The sequence below is a fragment of the Rhinoderma darwinii genome, chromosome 3, assembly GCF_050947455.1.
Source record: "Rhinoderma darwinii isolate aRhiDar2 chromosome 3, aRhiDar2.hap1, whole genome shotgun sequence".
NCBI lineage: Eukaryota > Metazoa > Chordata > Amphibia > Anura > Rhinodermatidae > Rhinoderma > Rhinoderma darwinii.
The window spans coordinates 209,988,216-210,000,287 of record NC_134689.1 but is presented as its reverse complement, the minus strand read 5'-3'; the positions used below and the strand labels follow the sequence as shown (position 1 = coordinate 210,000,287).

General features: G+C 42.9%; 1 protein-coding gene across 1 annotated transcript in view; it reads left to right on the top strand.

The window, feature by feature from the left end:
• The window catches only part of MAGI2 (membrane associated guanylate kinase, WW and PDZ domain containing 2), a 967,915-nt gene that overhangs the window by 754,148 nt on the left and 201,695 nt on the right, over positions 1-12,072 (top strand). The window contains exons 8-9 of the mRNA XM_075857349.1: positions 7,465-7,586; positions 8,244-8,426. Coding sequence (XP_075713464.1) covers positions 7,465-7,586; positions 8,244-8,426 — 305 coding nt within the window. The remainder of the gene's footprint in view (positions 1-7,464; positions 7,587-8,243; positions 8,427-12,072) is intronic.

Here is a 12,072-nt window from a genome sequence, read left to right as displayed (position 1 = left end):
AAACTCTGTGTGAACATAGCCTAAGAGGTCCTCTTTAAAATGACAAGAATATTAATCAGATTTTTTAACTCCTTAATGACATGCCACGTACATGTACGTGACAGCAGTTAAGAGGAAGTATGGCTCGGGCTCACGGTTCTCCATTGGTTCGTTTACACGTTGCGGACAATTCCGCTGCGGACCATAGGCTGCGGTGCGGAATTTGGTGTCCGCCGCATACAATGGTTGTTGCAGACGTGTTGCGGACTTGTTGCGGACTCATTACGGAATTTCTCCATTGACTTCAATGGAGATTCAAAATTCCGCAATGAAGTCCGCAGATGTTCTGCGTGCTGTGGAGCGTATTGGTTTTACTAACATGACATTTCTTCATTCTGGCTGGACCTACAGTGAAGGAAATAAGTATTTGATCCCTTGCTGATTTTGTCAGTTTGCCCACTGTCAAAGTCATGAACAGTCTAGAATTTTTAGGCTAGGTTAATTTTACCAGTGAGAGATAGATTATATAAAAAAAAAACAGAAAATCACATTGTCAAAATTATATATATTTATTTGCATTGTGCACAGAGAAATAAGTAGTTGATCCACTACCAACCATTAAAAGTTCAGCCTCCTCCAGCCCAGTTACACGCTCCAAATCAACTTGGTGCCTGCATTAATGACAGCTGTCTTAAATGGTCACCTGTATAAAAGACTCCTGTCCACAGACTCAATTAATCAGTCTGACTCTAACCTCTACAACATGGGCACGACCAAAGAGCTTTCTAAGGATGTCAGGGACAAGATCATAGACCTGCACAAGGCTGGAATGGGCTACAAAACCATAAGTAAGATGCTGGGTGAGAAGGAGACAACTGTTGGTGCAATAGTAAGAAAATGGAAGACATACAAAATGACTGTCAATCGACATCGATCTGGGGCTCCATGCAAAATCTCACCTCGTGGGGTATCCTTGATCCTGAGGAAGGTGAGAGCTCAGCCGAAAACTACACGGGGGGAACTTGTTAATGATCTCAAGGCAGCTGGGACCACAGTCACCAAGAAAACCATTGGTAACACATTACGCCGTAATGGATTAAAATCCTGCAGTGCCCGCAAGGCCCCCCTGCTCAAGAAGGCACATGTACAGGCCCGTCTGAAGTTTGCAAATGAACATCTGGATGATTCTGAGAGTGATTGGGAGAAGGTGCTGTGGTCAGATGAGACTAAGGCCTGATTTACACGAGCGTGTGCGTTTTGCGCGCGCAAAAAACGCTGCGTTTTGCGCGCGCAAAAGGCACTTGGCAGCTCCGTGTGTCATCCGTGTATGATGCGCGGCTGCGTGATTTTCGCGCAGCCGCCATCATAGAGATGAGGCTAGTCGACGCCCGTCACTGTCCAAGGTGCTGAAAGAGCTAACTGATCGGCAGTAACTCTTTCAGCACCCTCGACAGTGAATGCCGAACACAATATACACCAACCTGTGAATAAAAAAAGACTTTCATACTTACCAAGAACTTCCTGCTTCCCCCAGTCCGGGCTCCCGGCCGTTGCCTTGGTGACGCGTCCCACTCTTGTCATCCGGCCCCACCTCCCAGGATGACGCCGCAGTCCATGAGACCGCTGCAGCCTGTGATTGGCTGCAGCCTGTGCTTGGCCTGTGATTGGCTGCAGCTGTCACTTGGACTTAACTGTCATCCCGGGAGGTCGGACCGGAGTTATCGGTAAGTCAGAACGTCTTTTTTTTTTTACAGGTTCATGGATTTTCGGAGCGGAAGGCACTGTCCATGGTGCTGAACCAGTTTAACGCTTTCAGCACCGTGGACAGTGACTGTCTCCTGACGTCGCGTACCCGAACATTTTTTACCGGTTTCGGTCAAAACGAGTTTGGCCGAACCCGGTGAAGTTCGGTGCGCTCATCTCGAATTTGACACTCCGTTTGGATGTTTGTAAACAGAAAAGCACGTGGTGCTTTTCTGTTTACATTCAGGAGTTTGACAGCTCTTGCGCGAATCACGCAGTTCGCACGGAAGTGCTTCCGTGCGGCATGCGTGGTTTTCACGCACCCATTGACTTCAATGGGTGCGTGAGTGCGCGAAAAACGCACGATTATAGAACATGTCGTGAGTTTTTTTCTGCGCACACGCGCTGAGCGCAATTCACGCATCGTCTAAACTGCCCCATTGACTAATATAGGTGCGTACGACATGCGTGCAAAGCACGCGCGTCGCACGCGCGTATATTACGTTCGTGTAAATGAGGCCTAAAATTGAGCTCTTTGGCATTAACTCAACTCGCCGTGTTTGGAGGAAGAGAAATGCTGCCTATGACCCAAAGAACACCGTCCCCACTGTCAAGGATGGAGGTGGAAACATTATGTTTTGGAGGTGTTTCTCTGCTAAGGGCACAGGACTACTTCACCGCATCAATGGGAGAATGGATGGAGCCATGTACCGTCAAATCCTGAGTGACAACCTCCTTCCCTCCACCAGGACATTAAAAATGGCTCGTGGCTGGGTCTTCCAGCACGACAATGACCCGAAACATACAGCCAAGGCAACAAAGGAGTGGCTCAAAAAGAAGCACATTAAGGTCATGGAGTGGCCTAGCCAGTCTCCAGACCTTAATCCCATCGAAAACTTATGGAGGGAGATGAAGATCCGAGTTGCCAAGCGACAGCCTCGAAATCTTAATGATTTACAGATGATCTGCAAAGAGGAGTGGGCCAAAATTCCATCTAACATGTGTGCAAACCTCATCATCAACTACAAAAAACGTCTGACTGCTGTGCTTGCCAACAAGGGTTTTGCCACCAAGTATTAAGTCTTGTTTGCCAAAGGGATCAAATACTTCTCTGTGCACAATGCAAATAAATATATATCATTTTGACAATGTGATTTTCTGTGTTTTTTCTTATATAATCTATCTCTCACTGGTAAAATTAACCTAGCCTAAAAATTCTAGACTGTTCATGTCTTTGACAGTGGGTAAACTTACAAAATCAGCAAGGGATTAAATACTTATTTCCTTCACTGTATGTATTTGTAGGTCTACAGCAAGACTGAGGAAGTCAATGGGGCACCCGTAATTACTGGTGACTACGTGTGTGCACCCGTAATTACGGGAGCGTTGCTAGGCGATGTCAGTAAATAGTCACTGTCCAGGGTGCTGAAAGAGTTAAGCGTTCGGCAGTAACTGTTTCAGCACCCTGGACAATGACTTCCGATCACGATATACATCAACCTGTAAAAAAAATAGAAGTTCATACTTACCGAGAACTCCCTGCTTCTTCCTCCAGTCCGGCCTCCCAGGATGACGTTTCAGTCCAAGGGACGGCTGCAGCCAATCACAGGCTGCAGCGGTCACATGGACTGCCGCGTCATCCAGGCTGGATGTAAAGAGAGGGACGCGTCACCAAGACAATGGCCGGGTAAGTATGAATTTCTTTTACTTTTACTAGGGAAAGGGCTGTCCCTCCTCTCTATCCTGCACTGATAGAGAGAAGGGAAGCCCTCTTCCCCTCAATACGCAACGGCTAGTCCGCATCAATTTAATGCCCCCTTTAGGCAAAGCCGCAACAGAATCTGCAACGCAGATTCTGTGCGGCATTGATGCGGACAGTGGCGGTGACTCCGCCACTTCTGGGCATGCCCTAAGAGTTGCGGTATGCCTGCAGACTTTGGATTGATGATGAAGAAGAATACCAAACTCGCAGTACTTGGAAGGAATGATAAGGTTGTCTGGTGATAACACTAGCTAGCTACACATGGCTAAAGAGTCACTATTAAGGCCCTTTTACACTGGCCGATAATCGGCCGATGCAGCGAGCGCCGATCAACAAGAAATCTTTGATTGGAGCTTGTTTGCTCCTGTCACACGGCACTATGGATGGGGACGAGCGGTCGTTACTCTGATCGCTCTTCCCCATACGTTATTATCATGTCGGCAGAGCCTCCCCCTGTTTACACAGGGAGATGTGCTGCCGACAACAATAATATTTTACTTTTTTAAAATAATACGACCAGCAGATGATCGAGCATTTGCTCGTTCATCCGCTGATTGCTGCCCTGTTTACACTGGACAATTATCGGCAACGAGTGTTCTATGAATGCTCGTCTGCACGATAATCGACCAGTGTAAACCCACTTTAGAATCAGTCCAGTATATACCTGCGATCCCACCCTCTCTTCTCTTACCAGGAAAAGTCGAGGATGCTATATTGTGGTTTCTTTATTTCCACATCTCTATACAGTATGTAATTTGTTTGCATGGGTACCATATAATACTACCTTAACGCTGCAGTAGCTGCTGCAGGGAAAATATATGTCTGCCCTTGGCTTCCTGCTGCCAAACCCAATGTGGTCATATAGACAACCTCTTTAACTACACTACTAATTTTCTGCACTGTGATAAGTTAATGAGTTAGGATAATCTAGGAGGTTTACTTGTAGTCCCATGGAGAACCACTGATAACGCTCTACAAATTCATTGGGGGCATTCATCTGAAAGATGTCAAAATTCTTCTTCTTTTATGAATATGTCAAACTTAAATATTCAGATGCCAATGACCTCTCGGACAATGGAGATCAAACATTGTTAACTGCCTGTTAATTTAAAAAAAATTAAAAAAATATTTAATATGTTATTTGTTTTATAAAACTCTAAGGCCCTGTTCACACAGAGGTTTTTTTTGCAGGCAGAAAAATTCCTTCAGGAATTTTGAGGCAGGTTCTTACCTTGCCTGCAAATTGTTGCCTCGATTTTCACTGCGTTTTTTGCCTTTCTCTGCCTCCCATTAATAACCACATCAAGAAAGAGCATGACGCTTTTTTTACCGCGAGAGGCTAAAAACCGCCACGGAAAAAACGCCTCTGGTTTTGGACGTTTTTTGCCGCTGATTCCGCATCAAAATCAGCGGTAAAAAAAAACTCTGTGTGAACTGGGCCTAAAAAAAGTAAGGCATGGAAAATAATCTATCTATGAAAAGCTTAGTCAAGTTAAATTTTTTTCATTAAAATAACTCCTGACAAGAATGTGATGAAATGCAAAAACATTATTTTAATTACTTTCTCAAGCACCTTATCTATTTAACCTGCTTTTATGATCTAGAAAACACCTGGTTTACAAAGTCTACTTCAATTTAAAATGTATTTATTTGCTTTCTTACATGTGTACCTGTGTGTATATTTTTTGCGTGTGTATATATTTATCTGTGTATGTATATTAATGCTTGTGTATGTGTGTGTATGTATGTGTATATATAGATATATATATATGGCCAAGAGTATGTGGACACCCCTCCTAATTATCGAGTTTCAGTCCTACCTATTTCAACAGGTGCAAGAAATGAAGCACACGCAATGAAGTCATGCAATCTCCATAAACAATCATTGCTTATTGTGTGGTTGTGTGGATTGTGTGGACCTCAGTGACTTTTTAACATGGCACTATTATAGGGTGCCACCTTTGCCACAAGTTAGTTCATAAAATTTCTGATCTACTAAATCTGCCCAAATGCAAATTGTATGTGCTAGTACAACAGCTCAGGCACGAAGCGGTAGATCACGCAAATTTAGAGTAGGGCCCCCGAGTGCTGAATTGCATGCTACATAAAAATCACCTATCCTCTGATGCATCACTCACTACAGAGTTCCAAACTGCCTCTGAAAAAAAACATCAGCACAAGAACTGTGCTTTGGGAGCTTTATGAAATGGGTTTCCACAGTCGAGCAGCTGCATACAAGCCTAAGAACACCATGCGCAATGCCAAGTGTGAGATGGAGTGGTGTGAAGCGCGCCGCCAATGGACTCCGGAGCAGTGGAAACGTGTTCTGTGGAGTGATAAATCATCCTGCTCTATCTGGCAGTCTGATGGACGAGTCTGGGTTTAGCGAATGCCAGGAGAACATTACCTGCATGACTGCATTGTGCCAACTGTAAAGTTTGGTGGAGGAGGGATAATGCTATGGGATTGTTTTTCAGGGGTTAGTCTAGGCCCCATAGTTCCAGTGAAGGTAAATCTTAATACTTCAGCTTACCAAGACATTTTTGACAATTGTATGCTTCCAACTTTGTGGGAACAGTTTGGGGAAGGCCGTTTTCTGTTCCAGCATGGCTGTGCTACAGTGCACAAAGCGAGGTCCATAAAAGCATGGTGGGTGAGCTTGGTGTGGAAGAACTCGGGTGGCTTTTACAGAGCCCTGACCTTAAAGTGGTAAGTTGAACTTGTTAATTGACCTGAATAGTGCTGTCTCCCTGATTCCAGCGCTGGTTTTATATTTTAATTTTTTTGTCCAGTTACAGAGATATGGCCCACTGTTGTGTTGGCTCCCTATGTGGTAAATTGCTGTAGTTGGCTAAGGGTATGTTCACACGCACTGTTTGCAGACGTAATTCGGGCATTTTACTCCTGAATTACGCCTGAAAAACGGCTCCATTACGCCTACAAACATCTGCCCATTGTTTTCAATGGGTTTTCCGATTTTCTGTTCCCACGAGGTGTAATTTTACGCGTTGCTGTCAAAAGACGGCGCGTAAAAAGACACCCGCGTCAAAGAAGTGCATGTCACATCTTGGGACGTTTTTGGAGCCGTTTTCAATTGACTCAATTGAAAAACAGCGTAAAATACGCAGCAAAAAACGTGAGTTGTTAAAAAACGTCTGAAAATCAGGAGCTGTTTTCAGGCGAAAACAGCTCCGTAATTTCAGACGTATTTTGCTACTGCGTGTGAACATACCCTAATTGTCCCGAGGTGGAGCTAGCTTCCCTGCCTCTGATGCTGTCCAATTAGCGCAAGGCAGCATGAGGGTAATTCACACCCTGTTGGCTAACTACAGCAAATTAGCATATAGGAAGCCAACACAACAGTGGGCATATCTCTAGAACGGGAAAGAGGTCCAGGATAAAAAAACAAAAAACAGTTGTGAAATCGGAGTAACAGCACTATTCATGTCAGTTAACCAGTTTAACTTATATGAGCTAGTGACAATTCCCATTTAACCAGAATAAACACCTTTGGGATGAATTTGAGCGCAGATTGCGATCCAGGTTTTCTCGTCTAATGTCCGTGCCTGACCTCACACATTCTCTTTTTGCTTAATGGGCAGAAATTTCTACAGGCACACTCCAAAATCTTGTGGAAAGTCTTCCCAGAAGAGTGTAGGCCGTTATATCTGTAAAAGGGGGGACCAACTCTATATTAATTCCCATGGTTTTGGAATGGGATGTCCAACAAGATCATATACAATAGGTGTGGTGGTCAGATGTCCACAAACTTTGGCCGTATGGTGTATACACAATTGTAATCAAACCAAATTCTGTGGCTTTTAACACATATAGTAAATTTTGTTTCTTTACAGCAATGCCTTATTCTTTTTCATTTGCATCACTTTACACTGAATTTGACAGAGTGGATTGATATACTAATATATATATGACACTGTTGCAGTAGTGTGATTTATAACCTTATGTATTCTGTTAATCAGTCACATAAACAGAAGAACCCAATTTGAGAACCCAGTGTTGGAAGCAAAAAGGAAGCTTCAACAGCACAACATGCCCTCGACAGAATTGGGAACACAGCCGGTACAGGCTCAAGTTTTCCGAGGTACAGTGCAGTCTCATTGACATTACAACAATGTGGATAACTATTTAGTGCTGGTTTTGTCTATAATGTAGGCTTTTTATTTATTTATATATATATATATATATATATATATATATATATATATATATAGCAATAGAGAGCAGCAGCACTCACTAGAGACAAGTGTATAGGCGCCAAGCAAGTCGTCCAGATCCAAGGACAAAGTAGTATACAAAAGTAGAGATCTTGCAGCACTCCAAAATGTGGAAAAATAAGTGGTTTATTCAGCCAATAAACAGCATGATAAAGGTCCTATTGTAGGACAGAAACATCGCTGTTTATTGGCTGAATAAATGAATAAACCACTTATTTTTCTACATTTTGGAGTGCTGCAAGATCTCTACTTTTATATATATATATATATATATATATATATTACACAATCTTGTAAATGACCATAGATGAATATTATAGTTCAAGATTATTACAAGTGTTTATATAGGTAAAGCATAGTATTCACAAAAGGCGTTTTACCCTTATCTGCAAAGTCAACATCCCCTTTAATCAGCATTATATGTAGGATTAAGTCCTAAAATTCTGATCCAAAGCAAGTTAATAATAATGTATTTATAGTTTGGGCTTCTTGGGTGTTTAATGCTAAGTTTTATCTTGATATAGAAAAGCCACTTTTTACACGGGATGCATCACAGCTTAAAGGAACGTTTCTCAGCACCACTCTTAAGAAAAGTAACATGGGTTTTGGATTTACCATTATTGGGGGCGATGAACCAGATGAATTTCTTCAAGTGAAGAGCGTAATTCCAGATGGACCTGCTGCGCAGGATGACAAAATGGAGACAGGTACAGCAAGTTTAACACCTCTAAAACAGATTGTTACTCAGTACAGTTGTGATTTTATTAGGGTGAAAGTATAATAATAACTGATTTTCCACTATTTATGCTTCAGACTGTTAGAGTATGTCTATATAGTCTCCACGAGATCAATCTTATTCAGTATATCCGTACAATTGATGTTGGAATAGTGCTCTATTCTACGTGCAGGTATAATAGTATTCAATGCAGATCTTAGGGCATGGCCAGACGTGGCGTATTTCTGCCGACACTGTCCGCATCAATGCCGCACATAATCTGCGTTGCAGATTGTGTTGCGGCTTTGCCTAAAATGTGCAGTAAATTGCTCTGCATTAGCCGTTGCGTATTCATGTGAAGAGTACTTCCTGCTGTCTTTTAAAACATTTCATCTCAGTCTGGCTATAGACCTCGAAATACATAGGTCCTGCCAGAATGAAGAAATATCCTTTTCTTAAAACCAATATGCAACGCAACACGCATAACATCTGCGTATTTCATTGCGGAATTTTGAATCTCCATTGAAGTCAATGGAGAAATTCCGCAATGAGTCCGCAACAAGTCCTCTACACGTCCGCAACAGCCAGTGTATGCTGTGGACAACAAATTCCGCACCGCAGCCTATGGTCCGCAGCGAAGTTTTCTGCCACGTGTGCACGAACCTAACTAAAAAGGTGTGGAAACCAATGGAGAAAATGTCCGCTGCGGATTTCCGCAGCGGACTGGCTGCAGCGGAATTCCAGAGCAATTCCGCCACGTCTGGCCATGCCCTAATAGTTTACTTTGGTGGTGCCAGAAGGGGCAATAGAGGAGAACCCAATTTAGAAAAAAATAAGCTAATTTTCGTTAGGCTAGGAACATAGGGGGAGAATATATTAAGATTGGCGTTTTATCAGCGGGAAATGCACCACATTTATTAAGAGGACCAAAGCGCTTAATAAATTTGGAGTATCTTTGGCTGTCCGTGCAAATTTACGCCTATTATGAGTAGTTGTAGATTTGCGCCATAATTGATGACAGTGATGGTAAATCTGTTGGTCCGTGGGAGGCCTTGCCCCTCTTTGCTCAACCTCGTACCCGCTTCACTAGTTTTCCCAAGAAAACAAGAGAAGTAAAAGGTTCCACATATGGTCTTCAACTTTTTAACATCAAAGCTGTTATTAAATTTCCCCCATGGATTAATACTTCTTGGTGTAGGCAATAACCTCATTTTATTACATAACTTATGTGTAATTATATCATCTCTAATGGGTTTCCAGTAGAACCAGAGTTGCTGATGGGCAATATTAGGACGGAGGTGCCTTTTACTATATAAAATTGTTCCCACAACAGCTCTCGAAACAGAATGGTCTGTCAGGCGAAAAGTTTAGCAGCAAAGTGTATGAACACAGCGTGTCTGATTACATTCTTTTCTGTTCACAATGTTTTCAGACTGTCCTACGGGAGACGCTTCTTTTGAAACAGATGCAGAACAGCTATGTTATTTTCAGAGTACAGTTTTAAATGAGAAATATTCATGTATTGTTTCACATATCTGTGCAATACATAAAGAACACCAATAAATAGTGGGGGGAAAAGGGCAAATAGTCTTGAGTCCAATATTAAATTGTTATAAATATGTAGTAAATTTTAAAATTACAGTAAAGAATTTTATCTTAGCTTCTTGTTATTATGGCTTCTTTTGATATACTGTATGGATTGGAGTTGGATCCTTTGACAGCTTTATAACTTTCAGTGGTGTTCCGGGTAAATACACTACAGTTTATCTAGTCATTTTTATTAAAGCTCTATGGCACGACCTTGATCCAGAGCCTGCGTCAGGAGCCACTTCTTAAAGGGGTTTCCATTGGGGACAGAGTGCACTCCACAGCTGCTGATGACTTGCTTATTATCAATTTGGTGATCTATCCAACTTCAAAATTAACTCTAGCAAGTCCGAAGTTCTTTGTGTTTCCTGCACTCCGGCTCTGTTAACATCTCTGAAACTAAACTCCCCCTTCTCACTACGTTCGGACAGCATAAAATACCTGGAAATTAATTTAACTCCCTCACTTGACAACTGGTATCACAGTAATTACACACCCTTGCTCTCTGATATTAAAACCACTATCTTGTCTTGGCAAATCCCATATATCTCCTGGATTGGTAGATCCAACTTACTGTTACTATCTATTCCAAACTCTCCCGATTCCCCTTCCAAAAACCTTTTTTGCAGCCATCAGACAACAGTTTTCTAAATACATTTGGAACAATACTAAACACAAAATAGCATTTAGCACCTTTGTCCCTCCTAAACGCTCAGGTGGGATAGGGCTTCCGGATATAGAATCCTATTATCACTCCGTACAACTAGCCAGGATTACTAGCCAGGAGTGGATTGACCGTTCGTCAAGTAGACTTGGGGTTCCCGTGGAGGAGGCTACCATAGGCATCCCCCTTACCTCCCTTCTGTGGCTTGACAGACCTACTGCAGCTTCCTTTTTGTCTAGTAACTCTCTTACCATGGCTTCTTATCAGCCATGGACTAAGGGTGAGGGGTTGAAATCCCTGCACCAAATTCCATCTCCCCTGATGACGGTCAGAGACCTTGTGCAGTCACAGACTGGGAGATTTGGGGACTGCCCTTCCCTTCCTAGAGCAGCGTCCTGCAGCACATACGATTTCATACTGACTAATGGCTCCGTTCCTACCCTCCACGAACTGAGATCTCAGCTCGGATTCTCGTCCCTCAATTTCCTCTCTTACTTTCACCTCAGAAGATGTTACCTGGGAGCACTTAAACAGGGACCCCTTGACCGCCTGTCATCTTGGTTGGAAAAAACCCTCCTCCTTCGCCAACCACCTAAAAAGCTTATTACACTATACTATAACAATCTCATTAAGATGAATTCATCGGTACAGCCTTCCTTTATTAAATCTTGGGAGTTGGAACTGAGTACTACCTTTTCTGACAAGGACACCAAGGAAATTTTTAGAAACTCCCTTGGGACCTCTAGATGTATTAAATTACAAGAATCCTCATACACACTGACCTCTAGACGGTACAAGACTCCTTGGGCATTGAATAAAATATGTAACGGAATCTCCCCTGAATGTTGGAGGTGTCATAAAGCCCCGGGAACCTATCTGCATATATGGTGCGAATGTGAGGAGATCTCCCCCCTTTTGGGACCAGATACAAAATACCCTTAACGCCATTACTCAGTCCTCTGTTGTTATTTCCCCACAAGCAGTGTTTCTAAATCTGTGGCCAACATTCCCTAGGGGGGCCCCCAGGGAGCTATGGTTGCAACTCTTTGCAGCAGCCAAAGCTTTGATTCCATTGTATTAGAAAACCGAAGCTGCGCCACCAATAAGCCACTGGCTTAGGAAGGGAGCTCAGCTTGCGAGAATGAAGGAGCTTTCACATCTTTAGTATCATTCTCATGCCAAATACCAAAATAATTGGGCACCCTGCTTTGCGTTCTGTAAAAATGACTCCTTTAAACACCTTTTGTTTGAAGACCCACTCATGTCTGATAATGTCAATTGATTTTTTGCTTCCCCTCTCTTTTATTCGGGGACTGAGGTCTGAGAGACCTACAAGACCTGGTATTTGTTGGAGACCTCTCCTTGTACGTTTGCCCCCCCCCTCTGA